At 30.6% G+C, this 17,099-nt stretch overlaps 1 protein-coding gene across 1 annotated transcript; it reads left to right on the forward strand.

The window, feature by feature from the left end:
* Positions 1-4,344: 4,344 nt before the first annotated feature.
* Positions 4,345-15,590, forward strand: LOTGIDRAFT_62731 (hypothetical protein; the record flags this gene model as incomplete). The annotated part of the gene is made up of 7 exons (XM_009066784.1): positions 4,345-4,410; positions 4,613-4,796; positions 5,346-5,551; positions 5,986-6,155; positions 7,758-7,854; positions 11,933-12,022; positions 15,360-15,590. Coding segments are annotated over 7 exons (1,044 nt in total), but the record flags the coding sequence as incomplete, so codon positions are not given.
* Between the last annotated feature and the right edge of the window lie 1,509 nt (positions 15,591-17,099).

The following is a 17,099-nucleotide window of genomic DNA, read 5'->3' on the forward strand; positions in this document are numbered from 1 at the left end:
CTAGGTAGTTGTTGGTAGTCGTAGTAGTTGGTAGTTGGGTTGGTTCAAATTGGATGATTCTGTGTTGTTGGTTTGATTGTTGATTCTTCGTTAGACCTGGTCGGGTCGAATGGCATGGCAGTGAAACTCGGCCCTGGATGGTGTGGCGTGAGTTACTCGATCTCCTTCATTCTTCCAAACTCGTTCTGATCTTGGTTTCGTTTGGTTTCAGGCCCGTAGCCAAGGGAGGGGGGAGGGGAGTGAAATAAAATCTTGCCCCCCTTCCCCTAGAAAAATGTACCGGTCACTTTTTTAAAATACACCTTTTCTTTTTCCTGAATTAATAGGAGCGGCAGGTAACTGAGTCTGAGTGAATAGCCAACAGTGGTCATTCTGGTCAGGCATTTTATGGTGGAGTAAGTGCACCAGTCAGCTGATCTTGCATTGTCGATCATATGATGATTATTTCGATATTTTGATATACGTAACGAAAAATAAGGTTATGGCTTTCAGGGCTGCGTTATGCGAAATGGTTCAACAAAATACTAACTATTCCTATCTGTAGACCTACTTAAGAACTGTTTTTAAATATCTTTCTCTTTATACTTAGCTGAGGATGAAACCAGACATCATAGCTTTACATCATAGCTTTTCATAACATTTTTAAATTTAATTACATTAGAATAGACAATTTGATACAATTGAGTTTATTGAAAATCATAAAAAGGCTGCAGTAACGCGTCATTGGTAACAAAATTATTGGTCTGATACTGGATTGTAATCTGTCCCGTCTCAAAATTCAAAAGATTTGATTGGTTGATTATAAATACTAATAGACATATATTATCCTAAATTGTATTCATATGAATCAAACAAACAAACGTAGGAAAAATGGATAAATATTTGATCAAAAAAGACAAATTGCTTGATGGTTCCGACACTACTACGACTGACAATGGTATCAAAACCACAGCGGGCAACACAACGGATGCAGTACCAAGATGCTCTGAAAAGACAGGAGTACCAGGTGACATTGGAAAAGAAGACGTTCCAAAGCAACCGAGAATAAAATTTCCAGCGAAGTCTGGGTGCCATTTTAGTAACAGCTGGTATGATCGATTTCCATGGCTGGAGTATTCAGTGTCAAGGGACGCGCCTTTTTGATTTCCATGTCGGGTGTTTCACAATACATCTGCGGGTGCATAAAAATAAATTTTTTTGTTTTTCATTTTTATTGTTATTTTTTATTATTATGATACCTATAGTTTTTAATAATATTTATTTTTAACAAATGTTATATGTTATTTCAAATACACTGGCAGACTGTTTTGTGGGGGCTTGTTGGAACTCAGGGGAGGGGTTATATAGACGACAGCCTGTTACCTAATCTTTTTCATAATTTTGTGAATATAATATTGTTTTGAAAAAAAGATGAATACATCTGCTGTCGAGGCCGAATTCAATGTGCAGCAAGAGAGAATTCTCCCTAAAAAAAATTGAATTGATAACCATTAGATTTTTATACGTTTTTGTCTCAAAACATGTGTCAGCAATCACTATCATTCTGACACATGTTTTGAGACAAAAACGTATAAAAATCTAAATTTCTAATTTTGTTTAAAATAATGTGGGGTACAGTTGGGGGTGCAAACAATTTTCTAAGGGAAGGTAGTAGGGGGGGGGGGGGGGCTGTTCCCCCACTGGCGTCGCCATTGTCCATATCCCATCTACGACTCGATCTGCACCAATGATAGTGGGAAACCTATGCATATTTCATGCACAAAATCCAGATACCATCGTTCATAACAGAACAACAGGGAGTCTGTAGAACTATTTTATAATGGTGTAAACCTTTTAGATACTTACTCTGGTACATTTTTTTTTTAAATTGTAAAAAATTGAGCCACTGTCAACAAACTATTTGAAGACTTCATTATTACATTGTCCATAGATTAACGCTATACTGTACTACCCATGTATAAAAAGTATTGAAAAAATAGACAACTATTCAATTTTTTATTTATGAGCATTAATGATATGTAAGATTTTCTGATTTAATAGTTATAGAAGCAATTAACATTTGTAACATAAAAATGTGAACAAACTCTAGAATCCATGTCCAAAACCCATAATGAAATCTTTTACATCCTTTAAGACGCTTTGCCGTCCAAAACATGCATACACTACCGTAATCTAGGGTACTTTTTCAAACACTAACCATCATCTGTTACATTCAGAACTAAAAAAGAAAAAAAATTAAAACAGATTTAGTTTCCTCTTCCAGAACAAAAACTATACTCTATTATTTTAGTCTTTTTGCCGAAGGCTCAGATTTGCTGTATTCGTCAGTGAACAATCAAATAAAGCGGTGTTTTAGGTCGATTTTTCAGATTAAAAGCAAAAATTCTGAGATACCACACCTAGTGGAACCTAAAGAATATTCATGTATCTTAATATTTATTCTAGTCTAAAAGTGGCAAAACGGGGTTAATAGTAGTTATGATGTCGACAAACGTGATATATAACTTGTGAACATTAGCCTCATGGGGGTGATTCAGGTCGAGTTTTCGGACTAAAAGCAGAAATTCCGAGATGCTACACATAGTGGAACCTAAAGAATATTCATTTATCTTAATATTTATTCAATTATAAAAGTGGCAAAACGGGGTTAATAGTAGTTTGATGTGATATTAGCTTAGGCCTTAATGGGGGTTTTCAAGTCGAGTTTTCGGATTAAAAGCAGAAATTCCGAGATACTACACCTCGTGGAACCTAAAGAATATTTATTTATCTTAATATTTATTCTAGTCTAAAAGTGGCAAAACGAGGTTAATAGTAGTTTTGATGTCGACGAAAATGACTTATAGCTGCTTAAAGTTAGCCTCATGAGGGTGTTTCATGTCGAGTTTTCGGATTAAAAGCAGAATTTCCGAGATTCTACACCTAGTAGAATCTAAAGAATATTTATTTATCGTGATATTTATCCTAGTCTAAAAGTGGCAAAACAGTAATATGGGTGGTTTTTTTCCATTGTCGTATTGTAATAATATTTCTCCATAGGAATCACGAAAAAGAATAAGTCAGGAGTCTGTGATGATCTACCTATCTTGTGATTGCCTGATAAATGAATAATAAACGTTTTCCCCAGCTTCTCTTATCTTGTTAAAATAAAATTACTTCTATATCCAGTTATTTATTGAAAATTTACGTTCACAGACAACATGTGTTGTTATGATATGATTTATGTCCCTTGGAGGAATCCCGGTAATTTTCCTTGTGTCGCTGCCGTTGGTTGGTGAGGATGAGTCAAAAAGTCTATTTTCTTATTGTCTGCTGGCTATCGTCTGCGGACTTGATCTTAGTTTTTGTCTGCAAACCTTATCGTCTGCCCAGTTGATCTAGTCTATTTTGTTATTTGGTTATACTTATAGTTAAACAGTACGTTACTCGTAATATAAATAGCAAAGGCCAACGCTTTTAGCTTATATTTTATGTGTAATATAATTTGAACTTATAAATGTGTTATCTCCCTCCATTGAAATTGACCATTCCAATAATTATTTATTTTATTCCAAAAATAAAACCCAGTATTTTTATTGTTAGAGTAGAACTTGCCTTTGGTTCAAGAAGATTCTGTATCATGAGCTGTTGATTATTTTATCTACTTTTTAAAAGCCTACAATAGATTAAAGTAGGCACAATGACACTCACTCTTAAAACAGACAGTCCTGCAGTAGGCCCAGGCCATTGAATTGATGGTACTACTAACTATTATGAGGCTGTAGAAGACTAGAGCACATACTAAACTGTATATCCTGGGTGACCGCTTGTAACCCTGTAATTGCCATATTGAGCATTTTGACTTTTTGTTACCGTTCGAAAGCTCAAAAAAAGTGTGGATCTTGTGATCAAATCCTCGTATTCTTAGCTTGATTGTGAATATCTCAAAGAGCACTAATTAAATAGCACGTATATAAACAGTCAGATTTAAAACCTCGTAAAATGTATTATTATACAAGGTTCAATGTGGATGAAAATGAAAAACCTCGTATACGGTATTATTATACATGTTTTTGGTTCAATAGGCCGGAGATCTCAATTTGTTATACGAGGTTTATATTTTCAAAGAATGAAAACCAAGTATAGCAGTAAAAAAAATTATAAAAAAAGATTTTAACAAAATACGCGTACAAATAATTATTTGCGTTTTTCTAGAAAAGTAATTTTGCGTCATATATCGTTATACGAGGTTTCAAGCGATCACCCACGATATATGATACAATTTTTTATGTTAGAATGGATGACGATTTTGCTAAACAGTTACAAGAAGAAAAACTTGCTCAGATAAAAGCAGAAAGCCAACAAACATATACTGATAAAGATGGCACAGTTTATGAATGGGATGATGAGAAGAAAGCTTGGTTTCCAAAGGTTAACATTTTTTAAGCTTGAATAAGCACAAAGGTTTTCAAACAGACATCTGACAAGTCCAAAATGTCAACAGATAAAACCTTTTCAATGGGTGAAAGTATGTAGTATCTAACTCATGTTATGTTGGTATTATCCTGTGCTGCTGATTTACAATATAATTTGTTGAAATTTTGTTAGTTGTAGTGGAATTTTACTTTTTCAGATTGATGAAGATTTTATTGCAAATTATCAGTTAAATTATGGTAACAATGGTCAAACATCTGAGGAAAAACAAGAAGAGAACTCTGAGAAATCTACAGAATATGATCAGAAAGCATATGAAAAATATTGTCGCGAATATTATAATTATTATGGTTATGAATATAAAGGAGATGAAGCTACCTCTAGTACTACTGAAGACGATAAATCAAATATAAACCCTACAACTGGTCAACCATTCAAAGATAATGCAGAATACTATGCTTATTATTATGGTGAAGAATATGCTGAATATTATAAAAATTTTGATGGGGATCAAGTTTCTACGCCTGGTAGTAACACCACAACAAAGAAAAAACCTAGCAAGAAAGAGTTAAAGAAACAACAAGCTGGTGAAAAAAGAAAAGTTGCTCCAGAACAAGAACCAGGTTTGTAAGAAATATGTCCTATAAACATCAACTATCTACAAATTATCCAAATATACATCCACATGAAAATGTGAACATCTATGTTGTTCATTCTGGATATACTAAGAATATATGAAAATTTATAGCACCTCAAATATAAACATCAATGATCAGATTAAAAATTGTTTCTTACTAGATGGACTGTAAACAAATTACTTTGTTTTCTGGACATTATGTCTGAATGTTGTCAAATCTAAAATGAACAAATTTTCCCACAAAAATTCAAAATGTATAGAGTTGTGCAATATTAAGTCAAATGATATTTTCTAGCCACCTGGTTTAAATATGAAGCTGATGAAGGAACCCATGTTTATGTCAGTGGTTTACCATCTAGTATCACTGAAGAAGAATTTCAACAACTCATGTCCAAATATGGACTTATTATGTTTGATCCACATAATAAAAAACCTAAATTGAAATTATATAAAGACAGTGAAGGGAATATGAAAGGTGATGGTCTCTGTTGCTATATAAAGGTAAAATACATTCTTGTATTCTATAATATTCTACATTTTGACAAGAAAAAAATGGATAAAATGAAATGCATGAGATTTTATTTCTTAGTCTTCTGCACTTCTGCACCTAATTGGCTAATAAAGACGTTCAACATCATGCAGTTTGCAATGAGGGAAATTAGCCTACTATTTTTCAGTTTCAAAATGTGGAGTGATCTTTAACGTGCAACAGCCTGTAGCATACTGGGCCTCTTCTCAACCTATGCTGGCTCCCTGGATATTTGAAACAGCCCAATTCATGTTGTGGTGTGAACTTGTAACATTCTGTCCTTAAAATGCTTAAGTTTATGGAATATCTAGGTTCTAGGTATTACATATGTCTTTTGGTCGTGAAGGCAATTTCATATTCTATATCCATGGCACCGAAATTTAAGTTATTTATGTTTATATTACAGAAAGAATCAGTAGATTTGGCATTGAAGTTATTAGATGGTTTAGAATATAATGGAAGTACAATCAGTGTAGAAAAAGCACAATTTGAAATGAAGGGTGAATTTGATCCAACAAAGAAGAAAAAGAAATTGAGTAATAAACAAAAGAGAAAAATGAAGGAAAAACAAGAAAAGTAAGTCATCTTTAAGCAAAATTTATGGGTAAAGATTACAATAAAAAAACAGAAAACAATTTTGTGGTATACTACGCCTGGAATTTATTGTATGCAATGTTTCAACAATTTACATTTTCATCATCAAGTGAATTGTGTTCCGTTATTTAAACAGAAGTCAGATATTAATATCGTATTTTGCTTTTTTTTTGAGAATTTAGGAAAAAAATTTTACAGGGTAAGGGAAATAAACCTACGGAAGCATATTAGGGGGCCATTCATTTTTTTTTTGAATTTTCAAGTTTGTATGTTGAATTTTCAAGTCAGTATATTGAATTTTCAAGTTAGTAACTCGAATTTTCAAGTTAGTTACTTGAATTTTCAAGTTATTTATCTTTCAAGTTAGTATGTTGAATTTTCAAGTTAGTATCTTGAATTTTCAAGTTAGTATCTTGAATTTTCAAGTTAGAATGTTGAATTTTCAAGTTATTATGTTGAATTTAGTAACTTGAATTTTCAAGTTAGTATCTTGAAAATTCAACATACTAACTTGAAAATTCAAGTAAATAACTTGAAAATTCAAGTAAATAACTTGAAAATTCAAGTAACTAACTTGAAAATTCAACATACTAACTTGAAAATTCAAGTTACTAACTTGAAAAGTTGTTGAAAATTCAAGATACTAACTTGAAAATTCAACATACTAACTTGAAAATTCAACATACTAACTCGAAAATTCTACTAACTTGAAAATTCAACATACTAACTTGAAAATTCAACATACTAACTTGAACATACTAACTTGAAAATTCAACATACTGGCTTGAAAATTCAACATACTAACTTGAAAATTCAAGTTACTAACTTGAAAATTCAACATACTAACTTGAAAATTCAACATACTAACTTGAAAATTCAAAAGAAAAAAAAATGAATGGCCTTAATACGCTTCTGTATAAACCAGATGAGGTTTTGAATTTGTTCATTAAGGCGAGTTTAGTTTAGTCTGGCTTGATTGAGGCTCCATGAAAATAGTTACTTTTGGATTAGTTGTGGGTTGAAGTTATTTAGTTTTTAACAAAATTAGAGTTACCTCCCATCCTATGATTCTGAATGATGATAGGATATGTATTCAGAGAACTATGTCAGTATACAGTTCCATGATGTATTGAAATCCATTGCAACATCTGACAAATTTTTGATATCAATACAATTTCAATCATGATCGCATTTCATGAAGCCAACCTTTTTTTCCCATGTATACACAATATAAGTTAGCAGGACAATTGGTTTTTGGAATTGGTGCTCCTTTTCCATAATTGAACTGTAGACCAATATCTAGTGGGGGTGACAGCTTTCCGAAACTGTACAAATAGGGGCAGACTGACTGGTGAGGCCAAATTAAATTGAATTGAATTGGTGCATTCTGACACATAGTTTTATGCAAAAAACATATAAAAATCATTATTTTAAATTTGTTAAAAATACACTGGAGGTACAATTTGGGGTGAAAACCATTTTTCTAGTCAAAAACTCCATTGCCAATATTATTGCACATTTATTTTTGAAGCAGTTATAATACAGTTACAGAACTGGGTTCTCAGATAAAGATTATTATTATAGATTATTTGAATGGAAGCTAGATAAACCAGTTGATATCCGATTAAAACATGAAAGAATTGTCATTCTTAAAAATATGTTTGATCCAAAAGAATTTGAGGTAAGTTAATTTTGAATCTGTAAATAGTGTATATTTGAAAAAGAAAAATAATTCTTAGTGAATAAGCTTATATCAATGAAGAGGACAAAATTTTTTAAAATTTCTGTTTTTCACTGAAAGGCTTTATATCATGTGGAGGTTCTAGGTGTCGTATGTTCTTCTCATCATTTTGAAAAGAAGAAAAGCGGGGGAAAATATTTGAGATGTCAGACGTTCTTTCTTGTACAGATAAAAATGTAATTTACCTTATTTCTTGTAACAAATATGATGTTCAATATGTTGGACCCAAAATGCATTGCATACTCAGTTTACCTGCCATCGTTTTGATATACTTCATAAGAAAGATAGACCCATCCCAATCTTCAACCTACCCAATCATTCCATTGAAGATATTCTTGTTGTGCCCATTGAAAAAGTTCCCTTATGACTATTAAACCCAAAACTAAATCATACCCTTTGTTGCAACCTTTGATTCCACTGCCAAAAATGCTTCTCTGATTATCAAACAATATTACAAGGAACTTCAAGATCAATTTCCAAATATCATTACTAAAAGTTTGGTCATGGCTTTTCAAAGAAACAAAAACCTAAGTAATTGTTCATGGCAAATTGGACCCCATTCCATTATTTCTCTGAAACAATTGCATTATGTGTTTTATACAATTATTTTTTGATTATTAGTAAGCATTATAATAATATTTCTTAGTATCTTCAACCAACTCTAAAAGTAGTCTTTTAATTTTTTTCTGAGTAAGGATAACCTTTTTATTTGTTTTTTTTTTACCCAGGAAAAGATCAAAACAATAGATATTTTAATGTGGTTTATGTTTCAAAAACACATGCGAATAATTTGATAGGACTAGTTTATGCCTACATCAGAATCAAATTAAATTTTGTAAAACTAGCAGTGTAGCTACAAGATCTTTAACAAGTTTGAATTTCGATATGATTCAACAAAAATTGATTGAGTTTTAACCCTACTGAAATACATTAAAAGCAGTTTTTGAATGCTATAGAGACAACAGCTTTTGTTTTGAATTTTGTGTAAGATTATTTCAACAAGTTCTTGAACAAGTTCCTATTTGTGTACGATCCGATGAACATTAATGTAGTTTCAACCCTTGATATACCAAAAATTTATTAGAAAAGTGGGTGCTAGGCCATTGCTTGTATACTCAAATATGATTTTGGTGATTTTTCTTTTGATATTTTGATTGGCTGACAGGACAAAAATATTTTGATATTTGTACTTTTGTATATTATATGATTATAGTTTTTTTCATAAAAATAATTAGGACTTTTTACAGTAACTAGATTATAAGATAAAGATTTCTAGAAGACCAAATATATATCATTGAAGGATGGGTGCTGTACATAATGAATTTTACTTAGACTTCTCTCTAGTGAAGATAGTTTATTAAATGATTTATGGGGGAGATAAATTTTTGCTGAAATACACTAGCTTGGCTTTTTCTCTGTGTATTTCTATTCTATTTAAATTCCTAACTTTAATGAACTTATCAATATAACATTCCATCTTGTCATCAAATAAAGAGAAGAAAAGTTGATAAGGTACTCTGATCTTCTTTCACAAGCAGGGCGCCATATTTCTTTTCTGGAATAACTGCTTAACATATTTCAAACACTGTGTTGTTTTGATACTTTCAGGATATTTATTTCGCTTTAATGTTGCACCATTCTGTCTTTTTACATAGTTGACATGTTAGAAATATTTGACTTGTCTGGCATTATGCTAGAATTAGGCGTTTATTAAATAAACTAATTTTCATCTAATATTAGATCATGTAAAAACCACAGTAGTTTCATTAATAACATATTTTACAGTAATAAACTATCCATTTTATTACTTCTTTTTATTTCCTAGTCTTCTACATGTTGTTGTTGTTTGTGTTGCCAGCCAAAATATCATTATGTCATGCTTTTTACAAGAATATTTCATAGTTTCAGCATGATCTTGTTTTCTCTGTTTTAAAATTGCAAGATTACACACCCTTTATGGTCAAATGACAAAAGGAAAAAATTGTCACTAATAAGAATGGAGATGGGCTTTCTTAATATTTTGCATGTTTTAATAAAACCCAAACAATACATTTCTGACAAGATTTCTAGGTTTTGATAATAAAAACTTCTAGTCAGTATTGTATTCTCAACAAGTTATGTGAATATAAAACTAATGTCATGTGTTTTAAGTTTAAATTGAGAAGGAAATAGAAGAGCTCCTTGTCTTATCCCTCAATAACTTGATCATATATATAAACATAGAATAACAACATCAACTTCTTTTTTCTTGTTATGACATTTCTGACATTTTCCTACTAGCTAGAAACTGATACTGTTTTAATGGGTCCCAAGTTGAATACATTGGTGTTAGTTGTTTTTAGCTTGTTCCTTGTATTGAGTGGTTTATGAGAAGTAAAATATTTAGAAACCTATAGTTAAGTCCAGGCAGATGATTGTGTACAGTGAGTAAGACCACACTGTTCAATTTTCGCAGCTGTTGAACACAAGGCTTGGTAACTTTCAGCGGTCAACTGTCATAGCACTCAGTATCTTGTTAACTGTTTATTTGCAATGAAAATAATTGAAAACTTAAAATTCTTCTGTTATAAGAAACTGTTAATCAAATAGTATATATCATTGTCTTCAACACCATATGAATTTCTAATACACAAATTATTAAATACATTTTTTGACACACTTGAATGTTATGTATGATTTTGGCTTGAATTTTTAGTACCATGAATAAGTTCCAAAATATACTTTAACAGATTTTTTATCTGAATAATTTCTGATATTTTGCTATGATTGCAAAGATCATAATATCAATTTAATTACAATTATAAGTAATATTAAAATGTTGAATATTTATTAGTGTATGAGGTAAAGATTTGAATTTTGTTCCTCAAGGACTGCTGTGACAATAATGAGAACAATGTAGAAATGAATACATGACGTGAAGTGAAATGATGACAATGTGTTATATTTCAATAAGTTATGTCTATCATGTTGTAAGGTGATCATTATTCACTTTCACATTGATATATTTTCATCTCCAATCACATATTAGGCATTGTTGAGAAAAGTCACAGGTTCCTCAAGTTGATGTATAATTAGTAGCACATGCTTTGTCTTTGATACATTGAAGTAAAAATGTGGAGAAGCTTGTATCTTTGTGAATATTATAAACAATTATTTGTAGAATTGTAAACTTATCCCAGGCATCTGTATTGGTTTGATATATAGAAAGATAGAAAGAAAGTAGCAAATCTTAGATTTGACGCAATTCAAAATAACACACTTTTCCTTTGTAGGGTTTCGCATCTGTAAAACCTTTGTTCTGTAATGTTACTGATAGGAAATAGAACTCTGTACTAATATATAGAGCTAAAGTAATAGAATTTAGAGTACAACTTATAGAATATGACTTGCAATCTTTTTTTTTAGAATTATGATTTTTCTCTAGTCGTAATTAACTGTATTTCAAAGTATATTGATAATTGATATATTTCATTATCATATTTGAGGTTATAGAATATTCTAATGACAGGTTATATAATAATTAAGTATATGTTTATAATAATATTTATTATTAATTATAATGATTGTATAAAGTCCTTTAATAATATAAATATTGATGTTTATATAATATTCAGCATAATAAATTATCCTTCATGTTCTTGAATAATGAACTATAAAAAGTTTTTGATCTTTGAAGTTCAATTGATGTTCATGATGTTAACTTGGTTGTTTGAGAAAAATATTTTTCCAACATCTTCTTCTATAGATTTTATTAAAATGAAAATCTAGATATAATAATATTATAAGACATATAATAGTATCGAAAATCTAGTTTCTTTTTTAGAAAGTTTACTTATTAAGATATGCAAAATAATTTCATGACGAGTCTTGTCTCCTGCAGAAAAATTTGTATTTTAGTTTCTTTCTGGTATTTTATGTATTTCTACACACTAGAAAAATTATGTAGCATTATTTATTTTGATTTAATGCAATTCTTGCACAAACTTTTATTTCATATTAAAATTATTTATATTTTCAGACTGATCCATCATTAATTAATGAATTAAGAGAAGATGTAAGAACAGAATGTTCTAAATTTGGTGATGTTAGAAAAGTTACCGTTTATGATGTAAGTAGAATGATACATATGACACAAAAGGGTGTGTGTGTTATAAATAGAAAAATTCTGACAATCCCTTCTCTTGGTACTCAACAATATATTGGGCTTTGTTAATAATGTGATGACAATTTCAAGGTTTTTCATTTATATCAGAAAAGGAGTAATCCTTGCTCTTATGCATCATTTGGTTATATATTTTTCAAAAACAGTCAGATTTTCTTTTTTGGTATAATGTTTAAAGGTATAGAATGTAGATTGAGGCATACTGCCTCTTTAAAATATACTTCTAAACATTTTATAGAAAATTATAATATTTCTAATAAAATTTAGGAGAATTATTACTTGCTAGCAAATTTTGTTTTGATAGAAAATTTACTCATAAAGAATTATCATGTTTCTTAAAGAATAATTACTTGTAAACAAATTTTCACTGTTGGGTACTGTCCCTCCCAGTTAATATATTTTGGCTATATGAAATATTAGGCAGGATAGAAGCTGACACTTGTTAATATATTGTAATTATTTTAATGTTATATCATGCTAGGAATAGAGTGAAATTAATTAAAAACCAGAACACTATATCAAATATGATCTTGGTGTTCTGTTCTTTTTGACAATCAACAGCTCCAAAATATGACAAAATTTTGCTGGTATCCCATGTGAAAATTCTACATTGACACATGTTTCCACTGTGACATACAAATAATATCATCTGAGGGAACTGTATTGAGTTGCTTTGAAAAATAAAACAGAAAAATTGCATCAAGGGCTCCTGAAAATTAGGTAGCTTTAAGAACCATCTTATAGAAAGCATTTCTGAATAGTGAACACAACTTCATTTTAAAAATATCCATCGGCATAGCTAGTTTCAACATTCAAATTCAATTAACATAGCTATTTTCAATATTCAAATATCAATCAGCAAGACTATTTTCAAAATTCAAACAGCATAGCTTGTTTCAAAATTCAATCATCATAGCTTTAATATTCAAATTCAATCAGCATAGCTAGTTTCAACATTCAAAATTTAATCAGCATAGCTAGTTCGATATTCAAACTTAAATCAGCATCTAGTTACAATATTCAAATTAAAAAAAAAGGACTAGCTTCAATATTCAATCAGCATAGCTTTTTTCAATATTCAAATTCAATCAGCATAGCTATTTTCAATCTTCAAATACAATCAGCATAGCTAGTTTCAAATTCAATCAGCATAGCTAGTTTCCATATTCAAATTCAAAAAGCACATTTAGTTTCAATATTAGAATTCAATCAGCATAGCTAGTTTCAATATTAGAATTCAATCAGCATAGCTAGTTTCAATATTAGAATTCAATCAGCATAGCTAGTTTCAATATTCAAATTCAATCAGCATAGCTAGTTTCAATATTCAAATTCAATCAGCATAGCTAGTTTCAATATTCAATTCCAATCAGCATAGTTAGTTTCCATATTCAATTTCACTTGACAAAGCTATTTTCAATATTCAATTTCAATCAGCATAGCTAGTTTCCATATTCAATTTCACTTGACAAAGCTATTTTCAATATTCAATTTCAATCAGCATAGTTAGTTTCCATAGTCAATTTCACTTGACAAAGCTATTTTCAATATTCAATTTCAATCAGCATAGCTAGTTTCCATATTCAATTTCACTTGACAAAGCTATTTTCAATATTCAATTTCAATCAGCATAGTTAGTTTCCATAGTCAATTCACTTGACAAAGCTATTTTCAATATTCAATTTCAATCAGCATAGCTAGTTTCAATATTCAATTTCACTTGACAAAGCTATTTTCAATATTCAATTTCAATCAGCATTGCTAGTTTCAATATTCAAATTCTCTCGACAAAGCTATTTTCAATATTCAATTTCAATCAGCATAGTTAGTTTCCATAGTCAATTTCACTTGACAAAGCTATTTTCAATATTCAATTTCAATCAGCATAGCTAGTTTCAATATTCAATTTCTCTTGACAAAGCTATTTTCAATATTCAATTTCAATCAGCATAGTTAGTTTCCATAGTCAATTTCACTTGACAAAGCTATTTTCAATATTCAAATTCAATCAGCATTGCTAGTTTCAATATTCAAATTCTCTCGACAAAGCTATTTTCAATATTCAATTTCAATCAGCATAGCTAGTTTTAATATTCAAATTCATTCAACACAGCTAGTTTCAATATTCAAATTCAATCAGCATAGCTAGTTTCCATAGTCAAATTCAGTCAGCATAGCTAGTTTCAATATTCAAATTCAGTCAGCATAGCTAGTTTCAATATTCAAATTCAGTCAGCATAGCTATTTTCAATATTCAAATTCAATCATGATATCTAGTTTCAATAATCAAAGTAAATTAACATAATTTCAATATTTGAATTCATTCACACAGATAGTTTCAATATTCGAATTTTATTAGCACAGCTAGTGTTAAACAGCATAGCTAGTTTCAAAAAACATGGCTAGTTTCAATCAGCACAGCATAGTTTATATAAATAGTTATGCATAGTTTCAGTATTCAAATTCAAACAGCAAAGCTAGTTTCAATATTCGAATTTAATCAGTTCAATTCCCTACCTTTTTTTTTTTTGAAGCCAGCCTGTAAAATAACAAGTCAGTTTGTAGAAATTGTCAATATAATGATTAATGAGACAGGACTTATGTAGAAAAATTAGATGATTGAGAAAAATTGTATGAGAAATAGTTACATGTTATTATCTCATAGCTATCTACTATATCTACATATATAGCTGACTTTCCAGATGGTTGTAACCTACAGAGTTTAATTTGATAGCTTCTAATATTCTCTCATAAATCTCCCCTTGTCTACACAATTTTCAATTGAGTACACCCATACTCTTCTAGTGAGTTGACAATTTCAGTAAATTTGGTTATGCAAAGTTTCAATAAGAAATATTTTCCATGTTAAATTGGCTCAATACACCAATTGTAGAGCAATATATAAATATTAAAATATGAGTTCAAGTTACATGCCATCTTCATACAATTGATCTGTTATGGACCAATGATCAGTTGTCTGAAGACTGCATAACATGAAACTCTGAGTAACTATTTGGTTTTAGGTTCTATTTTAATATTTCTATGCATAGTTTCAAGTAAGTGGAAAGATAAAATTTGATGATAAATATTTTTCATCTATATTGATGAGATATTTTCCGTTTTTCATCAGTTTTAAACAACAATCGTGTTCATTATTTGACCAATTTGTAGTCTTGCATGAAAATTATAGAAATGAATGGATGGAATAAGACCAAGGTATCTAATTTATATGCCCATTCTTTATTTGAATGTGTGTATAAGTAATATCTATCTTTTATTTTAGCGTAATGTAGAAGGTACAATATCTGTAATGTTTAAAACACCAGAAGAAGCTGATGTTTGTATTGAAGCTTTACATGGTCGATGGTTTGCTAAAAAACAAATACACGCTGAAACTTATGATGGTAAAACTAAATATGAAGTAGAGGAAACAGAAGAAGAAAAAGCTGAACGTATTCAAACTTGGAATAAATTTCTTGAAGGTGAAGCATCTGCTAATAGTGACTCTAAAGGTGCTGTAAAGCCTTCAGCTGCAACTGATGCTGATGCTGCTGCTGTAGACTCCAGTGTAGTGACTGACAGTGTCTCTCCTGGTGCCTCTGTTAATAAAGACAATTTTATGATCCCTCAGGAAAGTACTAACAGTACAGTTACTAATACTGTAGATTCTGGTGCAACCACTGCCACTGTTATAGATGAATCTAACAATGAAAGTAATTCTACTGTGCCTGAAATTGAAGATGTTCCTTCAACAAACACTGCCGGTTCAAAAGACTGAAAATAAAGAATAGAAACCCTCATTATTACTAATCATAGTAAATGGAATACACAAAAATCACAAAATCTACTTAGACTTAGACCACAATATTTACCTATGCTAACTATTTGCTCACATATGGGAAATATAGCAAGCAATTTCGTATTTGTTTTCTTAAAGAACGAAATTAGTAGGTTCTTTCTAGTGATTTCACTGAGAGTCCAAGTTTGGGTTGAATCAACTGTCAAATGTTTCATTTCCGCTTTGATTGATTTTGGTTTAATGAAATTTACATGTAAAACTTTATTACTGTGACTCTTATATAGAAAAAATGCTGCTGGTTTTAGTCCAAATATGTGCACACATTGCTGATGGTTAACATTTTTTAAAATCCAATTTCAATTTGGTCAAGTACAGCTAGCTATAAGATGGGTTTGATTTTGTCCCATTGATTTCCAAAAGCAAAATGAGACTTATACATCAAACTTTTTTTTCTTCATGCAATTTGCCCATCAGAAATATTAACTTAAAGATGCCTGTGTTCTCAGTGGAAACACAGTTTTTAGGAAATGTTATGACTGAATGATATTAGTAAACACATGTAGTTGTATATTTTATTTTTTGAAAATAATTTGGCTATATTGTTAAGTATATTAATGCATTGTTAATTTGTAATAAAACATTGAACCATGTAGATTCTCAAAGTTCAAGATATGTTTGAACTGGCACATAGATTCTTCTTCTTATATTCTTCAAGAAACTTGCCCAAGGCGTTCAATGGTAGAAATACCTCATAAATCAATAAACAAGGAGGGCTCAAGACGACGTTGCAGCACTCTGAGATCAACTGAACTTGCAAGGACTACTAGCTACTGGTGGCATCTTGGAGATTCGGTTGACCTGGGCGCATCGTAGTCGCTTCCAGTTGCTCAATACTATCCACCAAGAATTGGATCTTATCGAGCTGTTGGAATCTGCGGTCATCCAGTTGCTCACAGTTGCTGCGGATCAACCAGAGCCTTTGAATCGCTAGTAGAGCTGAATCCGCCTTTAAGTAATATAATTCACTTTAATTAAACAAATTTTAAAGACATCATTCAGAAACTAATCGCTCAAACCATTCAAAAGCCGGATAGGCAATGCCCTTGTGAACTGACTATTTTGGTGAAGGGTCTACGGTATATTTCCGTCCATTAGGGTAAAATTCAGCGCAAACTGAAATTATAGTTATGCACATACAGTTATTTGAATTATTATATCAATATT

This window comes from Lottia gigantea (genome assembly GCF_000327385.1).
Source record: "Lottia gigantea unplaced genomic scaffold LOTGIsca_8, whole genome shotgun sequence".
Lineage (NCBI taxonomy): Eukaryota > Metazoa > Mollusca > Gastropoda > Lottiidae > Lottia > Lottia gigantea.